The sequence below is a fragment of the Molossus molossus genome, unplaced genomic scaffold (assembly GCF_014108415.1).
Source record: "Molossus molossus isolate mMolMol1 unplaced genomic scaffold, mMolMol1.p scaffold_m16_p_3, whole genome shotgun sequence".
Classification (NCBI taxonomy): domain Eukaryota; kingdom Metazoa; phylum Chordata; class Mammalia; order Chiroptera; family Molossidae; genus Molossus; species Molossus molossus.
Window position 1 is genome coordinate 10626609 of NW_023425366.1, and position 23387 is coordinate 10649995.

Below are 23387 nucleotides of genomic sequence, written 5' to 3' on the forward strand. Positions count from 1 at the left end.
TTCAACACAGAGCTATGGGACTACATTGAAGTGCAGGTAATAGATGTAAACATCCTAATCATAGCAACATGCTTATAAACTGCTTCTACACCATCCAGTCTGGAAGCCTCCACAAGTCTTATCAACAGTCCTATCCAGTCAGATTCTTTTACACATGAAAGTCACAAGTACTCATAGTAATTAATTTATACTTTTTTTTTTTTTTTACTTGTGCAGGGCTATTTATTTATTTATTTATTTATTTGGAAGGACTCTCATTTAAATTCTTATGCCAGGAGAATCCACTTGTATCACAAACATTTCAGCCTCTTGTCTTATAGACATCTGAGATGCTCCAGAAATGATTAGGGAAATCCCTAACCCTTCACGTGTTCACTGGGGCGGGGGGCGGGAGGAGTATAAATCCAAACCAGCTGCAAATGATGTACAATGCAAGGAGTTATTTTTTATGTGATCTAACCATGCCAACTCTTCAGTGGAGGGACTTTCTCTTCAGTTCACCTGGTGAGTTGGCGCTGCCCATGGTTCTAGATGCAGGTGTGAAAACAGGCATCTCCGCGTGCTACCAAAGAACACGTTTTCCTTTTTTTATTTCTCAGGCAATGACATTCGATCCATGCGAGGTTTTCATGTTTCTTGGCAGAAAGAAACTGGCTCATTCTAGACTAGACTGGCTGTCTCTGTAGTGGTGGAACCCAGTCAAAAGTTTTGAGACATTTCTTCCTTAATTGTGCTTCAGACCTTGGAGCACCTTCATGGTAACTTTCCAGATGGATCCAATCAACTGGTCGACTTGCTGAGCTGTAAATCAATAAACTGGGATATGGGTACCATGAGGTGCAAAAAGACTTTCCAGCCCTGGCCAATGTGGCTCCGTGGTTAGAGCATCCACCATGCACCAAAGGGTGGCTGGTTTGATTCCCGGTCAAGGGCAGGTACCTGGGTTGCAGGTTCAATCCACTTTGGTCAGGGCATGTGCGGGAGGCAACCAATCAATGTGCCTCTTTCACATTGATGTTTCTCTCTCTCTTCCTCCTTCTTCTCTTCTTCTTCCTCCTCCTCCTCCCTCCCTCCTACTCTCTCTGGAAAAAAAAATCAATGGAAAAAATATCCTCCAGTGAGGATTAACAAAAAAAAAAAAGACTTTCCAAGGGGGAGACTGGTATGTTTTAAGATAATAGTTTCCTCAACTATTAGTTACTTACCCATGGTAAATTCTCAATTGTGTACATATATTTTTTTTTCCATAAAATTTATAAACTCAACTCAGTGGCATTCAAGTTGTCGAGACCAGTCTCCTTTCTCACCTCCCCTTCTACAATCACTTACCTCCCACTTTGCAAAAGGCTACACCCCTCGCCCAGCTCACATTTCACAATGGGATGGACAATGAGCGACGACTCAAATGTTAACACCCAACTGGACTCCAGCTTTGTAAGTCAGGGGGTCTCAAGTTCTTTTCATCAGCAACATTAAAAATATCCTAATGAATTGTCAGATAAGGGACTACAAAAAGAATTTTTGATGAAAGACGAGCACGTAATGAAAGAATAGTCTTGGCCTAAAACTCAGAAGATCAAAGAACTGACATCACTATGACACAATTTCTTCTGTTCTTCTCTACTTCTTTATATGAATCAAGTTTCTCAGCATTTATTCCTATAAAAATAACATAGGAATAAAAGTGATACTGAACCCTGTCTGTTTTCTTCAAAGCAATAAGTAATATTCATCCACTAAGAGAGAAGTGGTTCATTTTAACTCTAAGGTCAGCCTTGAGCAAGAATTCGTTTCTTAATTTGCCTCCCACTGAAGTTGAGCTATAATGTTCATTTTCTTTGTAGATTCAAAGCTTATTAAGAATGTGCTATTCATATAAAGATGTTGTTTTAAACTAACCCACTGGAAGAATATCCTTTTATTTATTTATTTATTTATTCATTTATTTATTTTTGCATTAGAATTGGGTTTATATAAGCCATTCCCACTCGGATAAGTCGCCCTTGCGACCCTTGTCTCAATTTGTGAGCCAGCTCATGGGAGGCAGGAATGGGGTCTGGAGCCTCGGGAGCGTTTCCGCCCTGGAGCCCGGCGCAGTTACAGACGTGAGGCTCAGAGCTCAGGCTGGCCTCCCGGGCCTGGGCCGCTGCCTCCTGACGCGGCTTAGACGGCAACGAGGAACAAAGAATGAGCTGCTTCTTGTCCACGTATTGACTTTAGGTCTACACATCAAACTTACCTTCTTAAGAGCTACACAGGCTCCCTGTTTCTGAATGAAAGCTTGCCACATGAACCCATTTCTCTGGGAGAAAAAAAAGTAGGACTTCTGAGAATGTCTGGCTGGGATGCTGAAACGTTAGGGTTCGCCTTGGAAACACGGGACTAATATAAAGACAAGCCCGGAGGGACTGAGGTTCTTGATAAGCAGTGAGATAACCAGAGGAAAGGCTGAGGTTAACGAGGAAGCAGAGCTGAGGAGCCCCGTGTTGATTCACGGGTTAAACATTGCCCGTGTCTGTTGTATGTACCCCTGAGGTGCTGTGTTCTCAAATAATTTAAATGGGTGGAACTACAGCATTGGCTCTTAGTTCTCTAGGGCGGTCAGCTGAGAGTTGCGGTAATTGAGGTATAATGAATAATATAATGCATATAAAAAAGAAGACGCCAGGTGCCTGCTGGCCCCTTGCTCTGCATTTATGGCGCCTCTTTCGTTGCGCTCTTCACAGGGTGCCAGTTGCCTGAGAGAGCCTGCAAGGCCTTCCTCAGGGCTGCCTTCTGCCAGAGACACAGAGCAGAGGCGAAGGGGCCCTCGCCTCTGTCCCTGATTACACCACACTCGCTGGGTGGCCCGGACCGGAGCCAGCGCCCCTGTCCCCAGCAGCAGAGGGCTGCCTTGCACTAGCTCCTGGTGTCTCCCTGACCCATGCTCCTGTGTTCCTTCCCAGGATCAACATCTTAGGGCTGGTGCCCTTAAACACGCCTTTCGACAACGAGTTCTACAACGGACAGTGCGACCGCACTCGGGATGGAAACACCTTGACCTACTACCGCAAACCGTGGAACGTGGCCAGTCTGACCTACGAAGTAAGTCTCCTCAGAAGGAAACACGCGGTTCCCATTTTAGTTGAAAGCTGCTTCAGTGAGTTTAATAGTAAACAATGGGGAAAATTTAGTAGCTAGGAATTTCATGTGAAGATAAGATTGACTTAAAGAAGAGGAGGTAAAACTCGGCTTAGAAAAGACACAGCAGACCACAGCGAACCCTCGGTAACAGGCACCTGCCTAGTGATAGTTTCGGCAAATACCTAGAATCACCCAAGAATCGTCTACGGTTCTGATAAAACTGAAAATTCAATTAGTGCTGATGTAAGGATTGAGTACACGGCGTTCACGCTACTTAAGGTTAGGTTTTCCAGCCTATTAATGAAAACTTGACTCTTGTTTTTCTTCAGTAACTCAAAGCCAGCTTGATTCATGTGAGTGGCTATTGTCACTCACCTCAAACCCCTCTAGCTCTCGTGACACTGTTCCTCAACTGCCACTCCAAACTTCCCGACTTCCTGAAAGTCGCCTGCACTCTTACTTTTTATTTTTATTTTTTAAATATGTTTTTCTTTATTGATTTAGAGAGAGAGGAAAGGAGAGGGAGATAGAAACATGCATGTGAGATAAATCACCCATGTGAGAGAGAAACATAGATGGGCTGCCTCCTGCACGCCCCCTACTGGGCATCGAGCCTGCAACCCTGCCATGTGCCCTGACTGGGAATTGTACTGAGACCTCTCAGTCCATGGGACAACACTCAATCCATTGAGCCACACTGGCCGGGCAAGAAACATATACTTTTAAATAGCTGTAGTTAATAGTCTGGACTATTCGATTGGCATTGTTCTCACATGTGACCACATTGTCATATTTTTTGTTCCTATTAATTCAGAAGGGAATTGGTCTCAGGGAATATTTTGAATTAATGATCTTTCTCCATCTTTCCAGGTTTACCTCCTTTCAGCAAATTTTTTTTTTTTAGGTTAAAATGATGATCTTTCTAGAACGGGTTATACATTCTACTTTCTTAAAAACAATATACCGAAGATAAGGTGACCTTTGTCACTCCTGATGGAGGAAGGGTTGTTGTGTTGCTTTATTTTGTTCTTAGTTCTTAGGTCTACATCATCCAGTTTTCTTGTCTTAGTTGCTGTGCCCAAACTCTTAGCTTCTCTGTAGAGGTAGTCACTGGGGAGGGCTGGTAAGGTTCCGGGACAGATCTTGAAGCTGCATTTGGAGAGTAGTCGCCCTGTTTCTCCTTATCTGCAACCCTGGACACAGATGTGCTTCCTCATTCAGAATGTTTTGAATTTTACAAAGCAGAGGTGGTGCACTCCACGTATACTGCTGACATCCCAGCGGAGTTCAGAGAAGCATCCCATGATCAAGCAGGAATGTTTTCGCAGCAGAACTAGCCCATGTTCACACAAAGTGGGAGAAGTGAAGAGTATAAATATTTATATGTTTATAGACTCAGATCAGATTGATGCTCCAAATGAATCCATCAAGATTATAGAAAGGAAGATGTGGACCTGAATATTTATGTGGTACCATCTGAGGAAGGGTGCCGACCGACGGAGTTGGCTTAAGGCTTGCTCAAGTCCCAGATCAACTCCTTGGTGCTCTTACTGCTGGTGACCCTTTGTTCTAGTATGCTCTGGTCTTGGAAAGTAAACAGCCAAGCTTGTTTGTACTCAATAAATGTTATTTATTATCATTAGCATATTGGAGCTGCATATTAAATTGAATACATTTTTATTAGCATCTACTACATGCCAGGCAATTTACTAGGCGATATTGCAGCATGGGAATAAGACAGATATTGTCCCTGACTTCTTGGAGTTTACTATCTGAAGGCCTATTAAATAAGAAATTATAAGAGGAAAGGGTTTTTCATTTTGTTCTATTTCAAAAGAAGAGTCATGAGAGCTAATAGAAAGTGGATGTATTAGTCTGTGGGATCAGGAAAAGCCTCCCTGTTGAAGCTAAGACTTGAAATAGGAGTAAGAATTAATCAGGGCAAGGGGTCTAGTACGCATGTGTGTGAGAGGATGTGTATCAGTGTGTACGGTGTTTGTGTTATGGGAGGTTGGAGGGGTGGTGGTGTTGGAGAACATTCAGAAAGTATAAAAGGGCCCTGTGGTGAGAAGAAGCATAGGCTGTAAAGAGAGAAAGGTGCCGAGAGGGCTTGAGCATAGTCAGGAGAGATTAGCTTGGAATAAGTCTAGTTCAGACTTTATCTTCTAAGCAGTGGGAAGACTGAAATAGTTTAAGCAGGGAAGTGACTTGGTTAGGTTACACTTCCTCCTCACATTGAACAATTTCCCCAGCAGGCCTTGCTTTAAAGAAAATTATATGCATTTTTTCCTTGCCCGTTATAGATGCTAACTTTAGGTGTACCAACATACCAGAGAGGGGGTAACTTAGAAACACCGGAAAGGTATTTCTCACAGTCCAGAGTGCTAGCGTGGTCATGTTAGGACCCTCTCTGGGTCACAGATCGCATGTTGTGTGCTCACAGGATGGAAGGGGCTCGGGAGCTCTGTGGGGTCACTTCACAAGATCACTAACCTCACTCATGCAGGCTCCTCCCTAAGGTCCCACCTCCTAAAACATCACATTGGGCATTAGGATTTTAACATATAAATGGGAGGGGCATAAATATTCAGACCATAGCATTCCCTGTGCAGAACAGTCACCCAGTGCATGCTGTTGAATCTAATCAATGCCCCTGACAAGAGAGGGTTGTCTCCTTCCCAGACAGTGTAACACCCTCTTTCAGGGGACCTCTGGAAAGAGCTCAACCATGGAGATTAACAACCCTCCCACTGGTACCTGACAATAGCCGACTTGGCGAAGAATGTTTTAGTTGGAAGCTTTCATTTTTAACTAGGTTGTTTGTTTCAGAGGTGTTTTTGTTTCCACGTAAAAATGAATGTCGCGGGGGGGACCAAAGCGCCCAACAGCACAACAGATTATGCAAGAAAAAGTGCTCCCCCTCCACACTCCCGGGTCACAGGTCCACTGCTCGAGGGCAGAATTCTAGCCGTCTGTCTGTATTTCCAGGGATTTTCCATGTATATGTGTAGGTGTTTATTTTATTTATTTACTTATTTATTTACAGGCAGTAGAATGTAAAGGTTAAGAGATAGTTCAAGTCTCAAGTCCTGGCCTCTCTACTTAAGCTAATTAACATGTGTAAAACGCACAAAACCGTCCCTGGCCCATAAGCCGTCCAGAAGGATTCGCTTTATCATTTCTTCCTGTCATTTTCATACACAAGTGGAAGTATATTGTGCATCTGTTACGCAACTTGCTTTTTAATTATTAATATATTAACTTTTGAAAGCTTGCTAAGTTCTGAAACTTTCATGTGCATGGTCTCATTGAATCCTCACTGTCCCCTGTGGGCCAGGTGGGTGAGTATCTCTGTGTCACAGACTAGGAGTCAGACTTGGCAGACAGAGGTCGTCGCATTGTCCTCCAAGTCGTGGGGCCTGTGTGTGACGCCAGCCGTCTCATCTCAGCACTTTGACTCATACCTCCATTACAGGCCACACTGCCTTCCAAATAAGGGGTGGGGGAGGCTTCTGTGTTTATTGTGGGTGGGTTTTGTATGTTGTTCTTTGCAACACTTTGTTATTCTCTTTTAGACCAAGGTTGATAAAAATTTCAGAACAGAGAAATATGAAGAACATTTTGAAGTGGTCAAATTCATCATCCAGGAGACAACATCAAAATTTGGTGCACATCTAGGTCTGAAATTCACACCGACTGAAATACTCTCTGCAGTTAAAGACAAAATTCCGTCGGTAGGAAATGCCATGGATGCACATGGGCCGCCTGGCAGCAAACACCAAAGTCCTTCGGAAAAAAAAGACTCCCCGGGGCCTAGTGTTCCCGTCAAGTTTGACAGTTCGTTTCGATTTAGTTATTCCCGAAATGAAACCTACCAGCGGTTGCTTTTACTTTCTTCCAGGAAGGTAAGACTGAACACTTCATACAGAGAACACAATGGGATACTTTTCAAACGAACCAAACTCCCTCTTTTAAGTGTTTAGAGCAGATCGAGCTCATAAGAGAGAGAAAAAATTAATACTCCACAAATCCTCCAATATGCTGCTAGAAGGTCAGGAAGAACGGTGACTGGAGGGAAGTACAATATGAAATCTTGAGTAATAGTCAGAGATGTTTGGTGGTAGTGAACAGACGAAAAGTGTATTCGGAATTCAGAGCATACTTATTTTTTTAACTTATCATGTATTACAGATGTCGCCCCTTTTACCCCCCATTGACCCCCTCCTCCCCAATCCCACCCCCTCCTGCCTTCCCACACTATTGTCTGTGTCCATTGGTTATGCACATATGCATAGAAGTTCTTTGGCTTACTTTTTGACTGAGATTGTGGAAACAGGCTGTTCGATTTAAGCTGTCTTCAGAATTACAGTGGAAAATCATACTGTATAATTTTGGTAATTCATTGCAGTGCCTTAAGATGATGACCCTGTACTTACTATAAGTTGTCTCTAAAGTAACAATGCCATAAAATTCTACACGTTGCATATGAACTCGGTCTGTTTACTTTGTAATTATACCTTTAATTTTAGATTTTAAAAATGTGTTTGTTTTTTAACATTTTAGCCATATTTCAAAAGTTTCATTATTATTGGAATAGACTATAATTTCTGTAATAAATATAATGCTTATAAAATGCTCATTCTGCCCTGGCCAGTTTGGCTCAGCAGTTAGAGCATAGGCCCACGGACCGATGAGTCATGGGTTCGATTCCTCAGTTGCAGTTTGTCCCTGGCCCTGGTCGGGTCCTGTGGCAGGCAACCAGTCGATGTGGCCCTATCACATCGATGTTTCTCTCTGTCTCTCTCTCTCCCTCCTTCCCACTCTAGCTAATGATAAATGGAAGAGTATTCTCTAGTGAGGAATAAAAAAAAAAAGATCATTTTTCCTTTTTTGATATCACAATCTCCTATTTAGACACCCTTCTCTCACTTTGAAAATAATAATACTTCACTCGTAGTGCTTATGTTATGTCTAAAGATATAATTGTTTTAGATGGGCCTGTACCTTGCCTATATTCACATGAACACCTACCTAAAGTGTGCATTTGGCAAATCCTTTAAATCGTTCAACAAATATTTATTTGTCGACTTGCTTTGTGGCCAAGCCCTGCCCCAGGTGCTTGAAATCCATTTGTGAACCAAACTAGCAAACAGTCCTAGTCCTGTGCTTGTGGATCAGCAGGGGGAGACAAACAATAAACACAACAGCAAAAAGGGAAGCTACATAGCATTTAGCCACTGATAAGTGCTATGGGATGAAATGGAAAAAATAGAGCGCATGAGGGCAATCAGGAGCGCGAGGCGGGTGGCAACAAAAAGGAAGCTCGGGGCAGGCTTCATTGGGGAGGTAAGAGCTGAACAAATATTTGAAGGAGAGGATATGACCAAATAGTTATATTTGGGATAATCGAGCTGGCAAAAGAAACTTTTAGAGAAAAATCTCTAATATGGGAACGCACCTGCCCATTGGGCCAAAGTAAACCAGAAGAAGAAAATGTTGGAGAGGTTATCTTGAACCAGGTCATAAAGGACCTCAAAGCCTATTTTAAGAGTTTTCTTTTTCTCTGAGTAATATGAGAGGCTACTGGAATCTTTTTCATAGACTACTAATAGACCCTAATACATACATATATATATATTTTTTTTTTTTTTTTAATTGTCACCCGAGGATATTTTTCCATTTTTGTTCAGATAGAGTGGGAGGGAGAGAGAGGAAGAAAGGGAGAGAGGGAGAGAGAGACAAACATCGATGTGAGATGGACACATCGACTGGTTGCCTCCTGCATGACCCCAACCAGGGTTGGGGACAAACTGTAACTGAGGTATGTGCCCTTGACCGGAATCGAACCCGCAACTCATTGGTCCGTAGGCCAATGCTCTTACTGCTGAGCCAAACCAGCCAGGGAGACCCTAATATATTTTAAATGATTACTCTTGGTACTCTATTAAGAAAAAATTATGAGAGCTAAGAGGAAAAACAAGGTTGGCTAAAAGTTATTGCAGGAACCCAGGTGAGAGATGATGGTAGTTCAGACAGGACAGCTGTAGAGTCAAACTTGACTGAGGTTCTGAGCCTGAGTACATGCAAGGATGAAGCTCCAATCAACTCAGACAGAGAAAACTTCAGATACAACAAGTCTGGAGGAGAACACCAGTGCTTAAGTTTTAGTTAGATTAAGCTAACTAAAGGATGAGGATGAGATGTCTATTAGACCTTGCATTGAAGATGCAAATGGGAACTTGGTGTTATGATTCTGGAGTTTGGGAATGAAGTCGAGTTTGAGCTATAAATTTGGGAGTTGTTGATATATCAATGGTGCTTAAAGTCATAGGATGTGATGAGACCACTAATAGAGTTCATGTAGATATAAAGGAGAAGCTCAGAGACAAAAATCCAAGGCACTTCAGTGGAAAGTCTGGGGAAAGAGGAGGAGCCAGCAAAGGAAAGCAAGATGTGGCCAGTAACACCCTACAACTTTGCTACTCGGTGTGGTTCATGGACCAGCAGCATCTACATCACTGGGAAACTAGAATTTCAGGCTCTACCCCAGACCTACTAAATCAGAATTGCATTTTAACAAGATTCTCTAGTTGGCTTGTTCACACTTTACAGTTTGAGAAGCACTTCCCTAGGAAGTAAGAGAAGAAATGATATCAAGGAGAAAGGAGTGAGAAATTGTGTCAAGTATACTAACATGTATGTCGAAGACGATGAGGACTAAAATGCAATCACGGGCTTTAGCATTTTGAAGGTCATTGGTGGTCTCAACAAGGGAAGTTGTGTCTGGTTATAAGGGCGGCAGCATGACTGGATTAGATTTCAGGGAAACTGGGGAGAAAAGAATTGGAAATAGCCAGTATAGAAAATTCTTTAAGGGAATTTTGCTTCTAAAGAAGACACAGATATAGGTAGCAATGTTTGGAAAAGTGAGGTCAAGAGGGTTTTTTTTGTTAACTCCTGTAAGATGGAAGAAACAATAGTGTGTTTGAATAGGAATGACCTAAGGTTTACTTCTAAAATAATTTGAGCCAAAGCACATAACCTCTTTCTGACGAGATATATCTAATTGTAGCAACAATTGCAAAGGAATCCAAATATGTCTTGTGCATCTTTGAAACTCCGCTGAGAATTATTACGCAAGTCATCAGATGGAGAACTCATATGACTTATTATAGATACAGTAAGTTCCTTTAGGATTTTTGTTAGAGACAGAACCACTCACTATCACCTGCAGTTAAGTTAGGCAGTGTAAACAATTATACTTCCAGAACACAGAAAGTTTAGTGTGATGTTCATATACACTGAGATGTACCTTTAAATGTTTTTAACTCCCAAGCAATCAACATGTGCCAACCACAACTACAGCAGGAGAATCTTAAAAGAATCATCTACAGAATCATGGATGCCAATTGTAATTCCGTTTTGGCTGGGTCAGTCTACAGCACTGAATCACATAGTTCATCCCTACTCCAGTTTTCTCTCAGAAATTTAAGCCATCATCCTGGGGAGCTGTGTTAGTTTGGCCTGAGACCCATGTCGTAAAACATTGTCTATTCCACCTCTGTTATCAAAGATCAAGAGGACATAGTAGAAAAGAGAGAGAGACCTGGGACATAGGCTCTTAATACCAGTTTTTGCCACAGACTATTTGTGTCAGTTGGGACAAATAACTTAATACTTTTGGATCAGAGTTTCTTCATCTACCAAATAAAAAGATTGGATTGCATGTAGAATGTCTACATTTCCTTCCATCATTAACATTTTTAATCAATGTAATGAGGTATAATTTGCATACAAGAAAGTGAGTTTTGACTGTTACATCCACCTGTGCAACCACCTCCTCAAACAAGATATAGCACATGTCCATGACCTCAAGAAAAGTCCCTCATGCCCTTTGAGGTCAATTCCCTATGACCTGAGAGGCAACCAATGACCCAATTTCTCCAATCATAATAACTCAGTTTCACCTGTTCTAGAACTTCATATAAATGGAACAATACAATATATATTCTTTTGTGCCTGACTTAATTCACCCAGCATAATATGTTTTATTTACTTATGTTGTTGCATATATCAACAGTTCACTTCTTTCTATTGCTAACGAGTATTCCTTCATGTGAACATACTACAATTTGTTTACAATTCCCCTGTCGATGGACATTTGAGTCATTTTCAGCTCTAAGCTCTTTTGACTAAAGCTGTTATAAAAGTCTTATACAGGTCTTTTTGTGGCCTGCTTTTTCATTGATCTTAGGGAAATTTCTGAAAGTGGAATTACTGGCCATAGGGATGCCGTGTGTTTACTTGTATAAGAAACTGTAAAACAGTTCTCCAAAGTGGTCACACCATTTCCCACTGCCACCAGCGATGCATGGAGGGGTTCCGGCAGCGGCACCTGCTCACCAACAGCTGGGATTAGGAGTATTTAAAGCTTGCCGTTCCGCCCTGGCCAGTTTGGCTCAGCGGTTAGAGCGTCGGCCTGCGGTCCGGAGAGACCCGGGTTTAGTTCCCGCTAAGGGCACGTACCTTGGTTGCAGTTTGTCCCCGGCCCTGGTTGGTCGTGCGGGTGGCAGCCACTCGATGTGTCCCTTCACGTCGATGTTTCTCTCTCTCTCTCCCTTCCTCTCTCTCCTTCCCACTCTATCTGTACAAAAAATGGAAAAATATCCTCGGGTGAGGATAAAAAATAAATAAATAAAGCTTGCCGTTCCACTGGGTTAAAACGATATCGTACCGTCACTGCTAAAAAGTGCATTGCCTGTGGAAATTTCTAATTTTGTGACTTTTAAATTTGAAATAATGGTAATAAAACTCATGTTTATTTTCTTCTGCTCTACAACAAAGGAAAAAACGTTTCTGCACGTGAAAGGAGAAGTGGATCTAGGAAGATTTGTGATGAAAAATCGAAATGTCGTGCTGGCTCCAACTTTCTTGGATGATTTAAAGAATCTGCCAACTACCTATGAAAAGGGGGAATATTTTGCGTTCCTGGAAACCTACGGAACTCACTACAGTAGCTCCGGGTCTCTGGGAGGATTATATGAACTGATATATGTTCTGGATAACATTGCCATGAAGAGAAACGGTATATCTAGAAATAGAGCTCTAACTTCTAATGTTTTAACCAACCATTATTCCTACTGCTGACCTCTGTCAACGGTTACAGACTTTAGAACAGAGTCATGTCCACTGCTTTTTTGAGAGCACGCTGTCCCTGCCCTTTGACACCTAAAACTGTACCAAACAGCAAAGGGACTTCTACCTCAAACAAGACAACGTGCTCATGCACGAGTCAGCAGCAGAAACTGTATTGCAATTTAATATCATTGGTGATGCTCCTTGTCGTGAAGGTCTATTTAAAAGATGAAAGTATGAGAGGCATAGTGTGTATAACCTATTTCTTATTCGGTAGACCCTTTCAATCATATGTGTCATTATCTTTCAAGTATTCTTCAGTGCTAGAAGGGAAACGTTCTGAATTGTCTCCAAGGGAGAAGGGAGGGAAACAATGTTAACATGCTATAAGTCTAGCATCTTAAAGCAAGGGTAGAAAATTCGTTTTACTTTATGCGATGACGATTCCAATCGTTTGGTGGTAGTGGGGTGGGGTCCGTGCTGAGCAGGTGTCTGACCGCACTTGAAACCAGAGAAAGAAGGCCGTGGCCCTTCACCTGCGTTTGCCACATGCACAGGGTAGGTCTCTGCGCCACATAGCTGCCCTCCTGGCCTAAAGATGCAAAGGCACTGTGGTAATACAGTTTAAGGATTTATTTTATAATTCTGGCGAGTTGTAATACTCCTTACAGAGGTCGGAGATGCCGGCGGGGCTTTGCTCTCTGCCCTCACATTTCCGGTGTGTCTCTGAGGGAGGGACGTGTTGCCGAGAATCACTTCCCTGGCTCCCCCTGTAGCCCGTGGCAGCATCGAGTGAAGAGTGCGATGTATCCATGACCTTAAAGCCTGACACTGTCCCACAGTTGTAAACACATCATGAGTCATATAAGTATGACATGGCCGGAAGCAATTGCTCTGAATGCCTCCGTCGAGCTGGGGCAGGCAGAAGCCTTGCCTGGGGGAGTGGCCTGTGCGATGCTTGGCTGATGCCGCCTCACAGGGCTGAGCCTGCAAGGGAGCCTGGTGAGGTCCCTGAGGCCTGCCTGGCACACTGCACCGATAGATCACATGGGGCAGGGGACCAGAGGCCATCTCGAGTCATTTGAAAATCAGTAGAGAAAGGCTCGGCAGCTGTGATCAAATCACAGGGAACCTTTCAGGCTAAGACTTCGTGGGTGAAAAATTTCGAAGGGCTGAAAACTTTAATCTTAGAACTATAACTTAGTATGACCTATGTCCCTTTTAAACAAGGGATACCCTTATATGTCCTTTGCCATTAAGTTGGTAAGCGAAGTCAAAAGGAGGCCACTAGATTCAAGTACAAGGACAAAGCAGGACAGATATGACCTTGCATTTGCATTCAGTAATAATGTCTAGGAATCCAAGGATGTTTCTGAGAAAAGAGCGAAACTGGAATTTATGTATGATATTGATAAATATTATCTAATAATTTTCCACTAAATACATTAAACAGGCGTTGAAGTAACGGATGTCAAGAAATGCCTCGGGTTTAATGTGGACATATCTGTGAATGTTGTAATTGAAGTCAAAGGAGGAGTTGATAAAAATAAGTGTGTGAAGAAGGTTAATGGTAAAACTGGTAAGTATGGCTTAACTTCCTAGGTTTCAAAAGGGAGGTCCTATCAATGAGCACTGCCCATCGCTATGAGCCCTCTTAGTGTCTACCCTCTTTATTAAAAACAAAAACAAAAAAACTAGAAGTGTTTAAAAACTGTTTTATCTTTACAGTGGTTTCCGAACCATTATAAACACAAGCAACCCATGGATATGTATTCGTCAGTGTCGCCATGTGCGGATGGTGCAGTGTGCAGCTCTAGGGGGCGCTGTTCACACCGTGGTCACTATAGATTTGCACCTCTAAGATGGCAATGGTAGACAAATACCCGGAGAAAAAATTTTCTTTTCTTTTTCTAATTTTTTTTTAAAGTTAACCATACTTTGGTTTGTTTTTGTTTTTTTTAAATAGTTTTCTTTATTGATTTTAGAGAGAGAGGGAGGGAGGAGAGAGATAGAAACATCAATGGGAGAGAACATCAACTGGCCGCCTCTTGCATGCTCCCCACTGGGGATCAGGCCCACAGCCTGGGCGTGTGCCCTGACTGGGAACTGAACCAGCGACCTCTTGGTGCAGGGTCGACGCTCAACCACTGAGCCACACCGGCCAGGCTCTGCCTCTAATTTTAACGAAGGTCTGAATAAACTAATGGCAGTACTATATGTGTCTATTAAGAAAGGAAAAAGCCAAAACCCTCTTTCTCATTCAAAATTCCACCCAACTAGAAATTCCTAATTCACCTTGACTCAGTTGGTCAAGGGGTACAAACATCCAGTTACAAGATAAGTAAGTACTGCGGGTGTAATGTATAACATAATCGCTATACGCAATTAACAATGCTGTATGGTGTATTTGAAAGTAACTAAGAGAATAGATCCTAAAAGTTCTCATCACAAGAAAAAAAAATGTTTATGTTAACTAGACTCATTCTAGTAATTATTTTGCCATATATATATAAATTATTTCTCAATTATATATCTCAATAAAACTGAAAAAAGAAATCCCTAATCCAACTTTAACATAAGTCATTGCATAAACCTTTTAAAAATATAAATATCATTAGTAAAAATATTACCGCTGATGAGGCAGTGCTGGAGTTCTCGGTTTTTAATCAGAAAAACCGGAGCATTTTCAGAAATACAGGTGCTTGAGACTCACCTGCAAATGGCAGAGAAGCAGAAAGAAGCAAGCCTGGTGTTGGTCAAAGCACAGCAACCCTTAACACGTGGCCATGGCTGAAAGCCACCGATGAACTGAAAGAAAAGCTGAACTTGTCATCAAATTGTCATCATTTCAATATTTTGCCCTTAATCTGACTGTAACGTGGGGCTCGTCACCCCAACTCCCTGAGTCTCAGTTTTCTCATTTACAAAAATGAGGAAGGATAAAAAAAAATCATCTTGAAATTTTTTTTCAGTTCAAAGAATTCACAAGTCTAAAAGATTCACAAAAGTTTGTTTAAAGTGGTTTAGCCTGGCCCGGCTGGTGTGACTCATTGGATTAAGGGTCATCCCATGGACTGAGAGGTCCTGGTTTGATTCCCAGCCAGGGCACATGCCCCAGTTGTGGGTTCAATCCCCAGTGGGGGGCACGCAGGAGGCAGCCGATGGATGCTTCTCTCTGACATCACTGTTTCTATCTCTGCCTTCCTCTCTATCTAAAAACTCAATAAAAACGTACGTGTGTGTGTGTGTGGTGTGTGTGTGTGTGGTTTAGTGTAGAGAGAGAGAATGAGGGAGAGGTGAATAGGGATTTTAGATGGAAAGAAATTTTGCTTTCCACTTTAGTCTTTCCTGAACCCTAAATTTTTTTTTTATAATATTAAAATCGTTTAAAGCAAACAAATATGAAATATAATGATGAAGGTAAGTCTGCAACAAAAACATTATAGCACATTTAGCCCTGGCCGGTTTGGCTCCGTGGTTAGAGTGTTGGTCCATAGACCGAAGGGTCATGGGTTCAATTCCCAGTCTCAAAGGCATGTACCTGGGTTGCAGGCTAGTTCCCAGCCCAGTCAGGGTTGTGTAGGAAGCAGCCAACCATGTGTCTCTCTCACATAAAGTTTCTCTGTCTCTCTCCCTCCCTCTCTTCCACTCTATCTAAATAATCAATAGACAAATATCCTCCGGCCCAGCGGTGCGGCCCATGAGTGTCGACTCCTGCACCGAGAGGTTGCTGACTTGATTCCCGGTCATGGCACATGTCCTGGTTGTGGGCCCAATTTCCATTAGGGGCCATGCAGGAGGTGGCCAATTAACGTTCTTTATCATCGATGTTTCTATCTCTTTCTCCCTCTCCCTCTCCCTTTCTCTCACTCTAAAATCAATAGAGGAAAAAATATATATAAAGAAAAATATCCTCAGGTGAAGATTAACAACAACAACAAGACATTATAGCACATTTAAAGTTGTGTTTAGTCCTTTTGTGCACACATGCTTAAGTGTGACCTTTGAATTACCAGTGCATCTCAATCACAGTACCATTTTTATTTATTTTTTTAAATAGATGATTGAAGTCTACTAATAAAAATTGCCCTTGGAGATTTGGGGTGGAAAAGTTACATAAGTAATATTTACAAGTAAGATTCAATAAATATATTAGACTATACTTTATGAAAGGGGTTCAATAAATGTTTATCCAGCCCTGGCTGGTTTGGCTCAGCGGTTAGAGCGTCGGCCCGCAGACCAGAGAGTCCAGGTTTGGTTCCCGCTAAGGGCACGTACCTCAGTTGCAGTTTGTCCCCTGTCCTGGTTGGGGTCGTGTGGGTGGCAACCAGTCAATGTGTCTCTCTCATATTGATGTTTCTTCTCTCTCTCTTCCCCCCTCTCTCTTCCTCCTGCTCTTCCTGAAGATAAAGTCCTCTAGAGAGAATAAAAAATAAACAAATAAAAAGTAATAAATGTTTATCTAATATCACAGAATTAAAAATGCTCGACTCAGCCCTGGCTGGTTTGGGTCAACGATTAGAGCATCGGCCCAAGGACCAGAGTCATGGGTTAGATCGATTCCAGTCAAGGGCACATGCCTCGGTTGCAGTTTGTCCTCAACCTTGATAGGCGTCATCTGAGAGGCAACCAATCGATGTGTCTCTCTCACATCAATGTTTCTCTCTCTCTCTCTCTCTCTCTCTCTACCCCCCCCCTTCCCCTCCCTCCCTCACACTCTACACACTCTATCTGAGATAAATAGAAAAATATTCTCAGGTGAGAATTTTTTAAAATGCTTGACTTACATCGTCTTTCTCTTCTTAGTAAACATCACCGGGGACGGCATCATAGATGATGTCGTTTTATTTATAAAAGGAGGAACCAAACAATATGCAGCTCAACTGAAAGAGAAGCTCTTCAGCGGAGTCAGGAACATTGACGTGACCGACTTTGTAAACTGGGCATCTTCCTTAAGTGATGCCCCGGTGCTCACAAAACAAAAGGTAAGGCCTGCTTACTTTCAAGTAGAGAGCTGTCATTCTCCTATTCACTGTCACTGTCCGTTCAGATGACCAATCGTGAGCATTCAGATGCTCTCCCATCTCAACGGGGAGAAGTATGCCATAGAAGAAAGGCGCCAAGTTGGCATCAGACCAACCCACGCGAGCTGAAGTCTCTGTCCCGCACGAGAGGTGTACTATTTTCTGACTTCCGCAACGCTGAATTCTCCAGGGCTCCAGGTTTATTTTAAGAATGTAATAAGATTACAGGTACAGAGCCTATAGCACAGACTGGCACAAGACAGGTGCTCAGGAATTGTTCATGCCCTTCCCTCTGCCCCTGGTTGTCCTTGCCTGCGGGTGGCGTCCCACTACCACTTCCAATACGGGAGAATCGGATTTGTTAAGGGTCGTAGTAAAAGGGATGCTCATAAGGTCTCCTTTGTGGGAACTCACAGGAGCTAGTAGTCCGTAATCTCCATTTCAAGGCCGTGTGTTTCTCTGGGAATTAAGTTTTGCTCACTGCACGTGATCGTTAAGTTCAGTGGTCTTACTCAGCGCTGGAAGACACAGCCCACGTGTGACCCGCCTTGGGCAGAGGGTAGGTGCCCTGAGTTCTGTGCTTCATGTTGCTTTTGCCTTTATCTTTCCTTTCCTGTTCTCAGTTCTCCTTTTTTCATTTCCCTCGTCCCCTCTGCTCCCCGGGTCAGGCTCTACTAAGCGGTTTCCGGGAGAATGTGCAATCATGGAACAATTAGCCTGCAATTTTTGTTACATTGTTTGGCTCAGCACCCAGCGCTGAAGGGCATCAGTATCTAAAGAACTCTGTGTTCTAGTCATTAGAGTTCTAATACAATGAAAATCATTCCTACCTCTCTTTTCACAGAGATAAAGATAACACTCATTCTATCAACAAACTACCTTTGCTACAAATCATTTAATTAGTTTGGAAGCCTGTAAGAAAGCTAAACAGTTCATATTATAATATTCATACAACACTTAATATTATAATAACCTAAGTACTTAATATTGAACTATATTGTCACTTTTGTGTGTTTTAGCAAACTCCGTGACAGACTACATCCACTGAAAACGCATCTGTCTACAGATGACAGGAAGATGGAGTTAGCTAGGATAGAAGAAGAACTATAGAACTGTTTTCTTACTTAGCAGAAGGCCAAAGTTCATCCGAGAAAGGCGCTGTCCGGGGAAACTTCACAAAGTGCATTTTAATTGTGCTTTGTCCTCTTGTGGGGTTTTGATTCCCGGGTTCGAGTTTCCCCTGAAACTGCTGTGCGCACATGGCCTTCGTCTTTATCTCTTTGAACACTTTCTGTTTCACCCAAACTCTTTTCTCCACGACCTTCTCTTCCCGTATCTTCAGTTATCTGGCCTTGACTTTCCTTTGAAGGGCAAAACCAGATAAATTTCTTTCCTTAAAAATCAAAATAGCTCTGCCACATGCTTGTGCTGTTTGTGCCCATGCGGCAATCCTAGTGAGTGGTTTCTTTCTCCCAAGTGAGCACGACGGAGCTGGCACCGCACCCCGCATCCTCTCGGGGTAACGGGGCACTGCAGGCGGCCCGGTTCGCGGGCGTGCGTGCTGTGTTCTGGGTGTGCGACGGGTCTCCTGTCAAAGTGTTTTCAGTGTGTACTCTCACTTGAGACCTTTCACCCTTTCAGGATATTTCTGACAACCAATTTCCTCTGATTTACTTCTTATTTCGAAATTATTCAGGCTTACTATAAAGTTGCAGAAATAGTACAAACTGCACAATTGCAAAATAGCACAGAGTTCACATATACCCGACCCCCTGAAGCCCCCGATGTTAACAACTTACATAGCCATCGTACCGTTATCGAAATCAGAAAATTCACATCGAATCACGGACCTCACTTACATTTCACCTGCCCCCCCGAATGGCCTTTCCTGTTCCAGGACCTGAGCAGGACCTCGCTGCCCTTAGTGTTCATGTCGCCTTAGCCTCCTCGGGTGTCTGACAATTCCTCAGGCTTTTCCTGCCTTCCACGACCTTGACTTTTCATGATATTGGTCAAATGTCTTGTGTCAAATGTCTCTCAGTTTAGGCTTAGAGTAGATCGAGGTTGTGCATTTTGGGCAAGAATATCACAAAAGTGATACTGTGTCCTTCTCAGTGCATCTTATCAGGAATTATGTTGTTGGTTTCTTTTTTTAATTTTTAATTCACAGTTTGCACTTTTGTGTCCTATTTAAAGGTGTTCTCTACCTCAAGGTCATAAAGATGTTCTCCTAAATATTACCTTCTGGAAGCTTTATTGTTTAACATTTGCATCTACAATAAACCTTGTTGTTTTTTGTGTGTGGTATAAGTTAGAAGGTCACTCTTTAAAAATTCCCTATGAATATCCCTTTGTCCTAGAACAACTTATATTGTATTATCAATTAGTGGCATATTTTTATATCTAGGAAAATCAAATATCAGTCTACTTTCAAAGTGTGATGGGTTTTTTTTACTTAGCTGCTCTTAAGATTTTCTCTATCATTTTTTTGTGGGTTTTTCTTTAAAGCAGTTTTACTCTGATGTACCTGGGTGCAAGCAAAAAACAAAAAACATTTTAACCTTGCATTTTATTAATGAAGTATCTTGATGTCTGTCACCAGGATTATAGTATTCTTAGCCATTAGTCTTCAAATATTCCTTTTTATATAAGCTCTCTTTCTGGGACTCAAATCACGTGGATCTTTTCCCTTCTCACTCTTTTATGTTTTGTACCTTCTTTCAGTGTTTCTCAAACTTTTATCTGTTCATACGTCATTGTCAATATTCTTTCTTCTGACCTATATTTCAGGCCATTAACTTTGTTTCAGTTGTAACACACCTGCCATTTAACCAGTCCATGAATCTGTTTATTGTAATATCAAGTTCTAATATATCTGTTTAGTTTTTTAAATCTTCCATTTAAAAGCATAGCTCCCTGTTCTCTGCTAACCTTTGCAAGCTGTCTCCCCCCCTGCTTACACAGCCACGTTCATGCTGTGCCTGAGGGCTCAGCCCTTGGCTTCCCCAAATGCTGTTTCCAGTTTCTCTTATTTCTGTGCTTCTCAATCACGTTGCTTTGTTTCCTTGTGTACCCAATTATTTTTATTGTAGGTTGGAGATTATACTTTAAAAATTGTTAGAGGAGTGGCTTGAAACCTGAGTTGATATTATTTTCCCCCAAAGGAAATGTGTATTTCCATCTGGAAAGCTTCTAGAGTCTAAGAATTTAGGGTTTGTTTGTTTTGTTTTGTTTTTAATGTTTTTCTTTATTGATTTTAGAGAGAGAGGAAAAGAGAGGGAGAGAAACATCGATGAGAGAGAACATCGACTGGCTGCCTCCCGCATGCCCCTCATTAGGGATCAGGCCCACAGCCGGGGCATGTGCCCTGACGGGGATTTGAACCGGGACCTCTCAGTCCGTGGAACTGACGCTCAGTCCACTGAGCCACACTTGCTGGGCTCCTCCCAGATCTTTTTTACCTTGTTAATTCTTTATCACTTTGTTAGTTTTTCAGGGTCTTCAAGTAGATTTTTAATTTTGGTTTTATTATGCTCAGCTTTTCACATTCTCCTCAGTAAGAGGATTAGTTGACAATGTTTACTCCATCATTGCTCTTCTGCGGGAATTGCTGCTACACTTTTTCTTTCTACTTTCTTGAGTCTCTAGATTCCAATTTCTTTTATTTATTTATTTTTATTTTTTTATTTATTTATTTTTGTTGTTGTTCAGGTAGAGTGGGAGGGAGAGAGAAGAACAGAGAGAGAGAAACATGGACGTGAAAGGGACACATCGAGTGGCTGCCACCCGCACAACTGACCAGGGCCGGGGACAAACTGCAACCAAGGTACGTGCCCTTAGCGGGAACCGAACCCGGGTCTCTCTGGACCACAGGCCGACGCTCTAACCACTGAGCCAAACCGGCCAGGGCCCAATTTCTTTTAAATTGGGGGTCTCTCGTTTCAAAGTCTGTGTCACCAAAGGGCCTCATTTTGTTACAGTTCTTTCACTCAAACAGTTCTTTATTGTCACGTAATTGAATTTGCTTAATTTTAATGGACATATGATGCAAGTTTTCAAATATGTTATGGTACCTCTACTATGTACTTGATCTTAGCCAAATGGCCAAGAAGCAATGGTACCCCTACTATACGAACTTTTTAAGTTCTGTGCGGTATAACTGCACGACTCCTCTTTCTTCCTCAGCACCCTCAAATCTCAGCTGAATAGTCATTTTCTCAGTAAAGCCTTTCCACACATCCCTGATTCAGTTGTAGCTACTTTGCATCTTACTCCAGAAATTTAACTGTGCAAAATAAATCATTTTACCCACTTTCTTTAAGTCTCATTAAATTTGAAAATAAGATCTTGTTCTTCCATAATGCTGGAAAATGTGTCCTTCGTTTATTTGTTGGATGGGTTTCTGGAAGGTTCTGCCTTGTTGCCTAAATTAATACAAAAACCCTGATGCTTCTGTTGGGGAGATGGGGAGATGAAGTATGTAAGTATTGAATCGACAGTGGTCACCCTGATAACCTCATTGGTCACGTTCACATGTTCACTTAGAGTCCAGTGATTCCAAGCCTTCCATACCAAGATTGTGCGTGGGGATCACTAACAAAACTGGAACCCTGGCCTCAATATCCAGGGTACTCCATGGGGCTTGCTACTCCCCAAATTAACCACCAGAGATCTAATTATTAGTTCCTGTTCCATGGGGTAGATGCTAACTCTGCCCCCTCCCTCGTCTGGAAGAATCTCCTCCTTCAGTAGTATCCTTCTCATACATTTCCCAGCAAAAGTTTCCCAGTGAGTTCAGGCTTTTAGAGAAAAAGTCAGTAAGAAGTGGACCTGCAGGGGATTCTGGACTTGGCCTTGCACACCAACCTCCTCTTGGTTAAGACAGGTGTCTGGATACCTTCTGAGAGAGGAGAGGGTGGGGAAAGGCAGCAAAACGACTCACCAAATAGTATGCCAACAAATCACGCCAACAAAAATTTAAATCCACGATTGTTCATTTTCAAAACACACATACCCATCCTTATAGCACATATCATAGTTTCCATTTAAATTTATCTGCAGGATTATTTTAATATCAGTCTCCTTATTTCCATCATGTCACCCATGACCAGAGAGATCATGACTCATTTTGGTCCCTAGAGTAGTCCTAAAGACTACCATCAGATCTGGCGATAATAATCCTTCCATTTTTTGAATCAGTTAATTAATGAATAAATAGTTCAGTGAGAATGCTACAAGCTCCGTCAGTGGAAAAAGACCTAACAAAACGTTTTTGCTTCCTTGCAGCTGTCTCCTATACAGAATCTGGTCCCAGTGATGCTGAAAGATGCACACCAAAAGAAAGAACATTTGGAGAGAGCCATTGATGATTATGTCGAGGAATACAGTGTGCGAAAATGCCACCCGTGCCAAAACGGGGGGACTGTGTACCTGCTGGACGGAAGATGCCTGTGTTCCTGCCCGATCACTTCCGAGGGGATTGCCTGTGAAAAGAGTAAACGAATCGAACTCCCAGGTGAGGACAGCTTTTTGATACCATGAGGAACAAGGGTATGTACTTTGGGGTTATTACCTTGAAAACTCTGTCTCTCGTCCATCTTACGTGTCAACCTGATGCTTTGTCATCCAAAAAGCATTTGTATTCTCCCGAATTCCATGCTATTGGTACACAGGACCTCTATTTTCTACCTGATTTTCTCTTTCATCAATAGTCACATTTACTGTCCCTACATAAGATGAGTATCTCCTCTAGTTGGGAAATGTGTCTTATATCCCATACTTCCTTCTGTTCCCAGCGCCGGGGCAGACTCTGGCACACCATGGAATAACAGGCTGAGGGGACGACTAAATAGATGGGTGAATGGACCCAAAGTGGAAGTCCTGTTAATCATTAAGATTTGACAACCCTTTGTTTTCTCTAGTGTCACCAATGGAAGAGAAATAGAGCTGTTGGCTTCCCTGGGGTCTCATGGAAGGAAAAACACCAGGAACACTACGACTTTTAATTTAAGATGCTGCCCGTGGAGATAATCCTTGCTGCCCAATGAAAAGCAACATGCTTCATGCAAATTCTACCAATCTCTGAAGTCTCCTCTCTTCTTTTCC

The 23387-nt window shown here is 42.3% G+C and overlaps 1 protein-coding gene across 1 annotated transcript in view; it reads left to right on the forward strand.

Annotated features, from left to right (window-relative positions):
• C9 (complement C9) overlaps positions 1–23226 on the forward strand; it is a 35497-nt gene extending 12271 nt beyond the window's left edge. Inside the window, exons 5-11 of the mRNA XM_036278858.1 lie at positions 2946–3084; positions 6699–7028; positions 11968–12208; positions 13712–13837; positions 17065–17243; positions 22569–22797; positions 23204–23226. Coding sequence (XP_036134751.1) covers positions 2946–3084; positions 6699–7028; positions 11968–12208; positions 13712–13837; positions 17065–17243; positions 22569–22797; positions 23204–23226 — 1267 coding nt within the window. The remainder of the gene's footprint in view (positions 1–2945; positions 3085–6698; positions 7029–11967; positions 12209–13711; positions 13838–17064; positions 17244–22568; positions 22798–23203) is intronic.
• Positions 23227–23387: the final 161 nt, after the last annotated feature.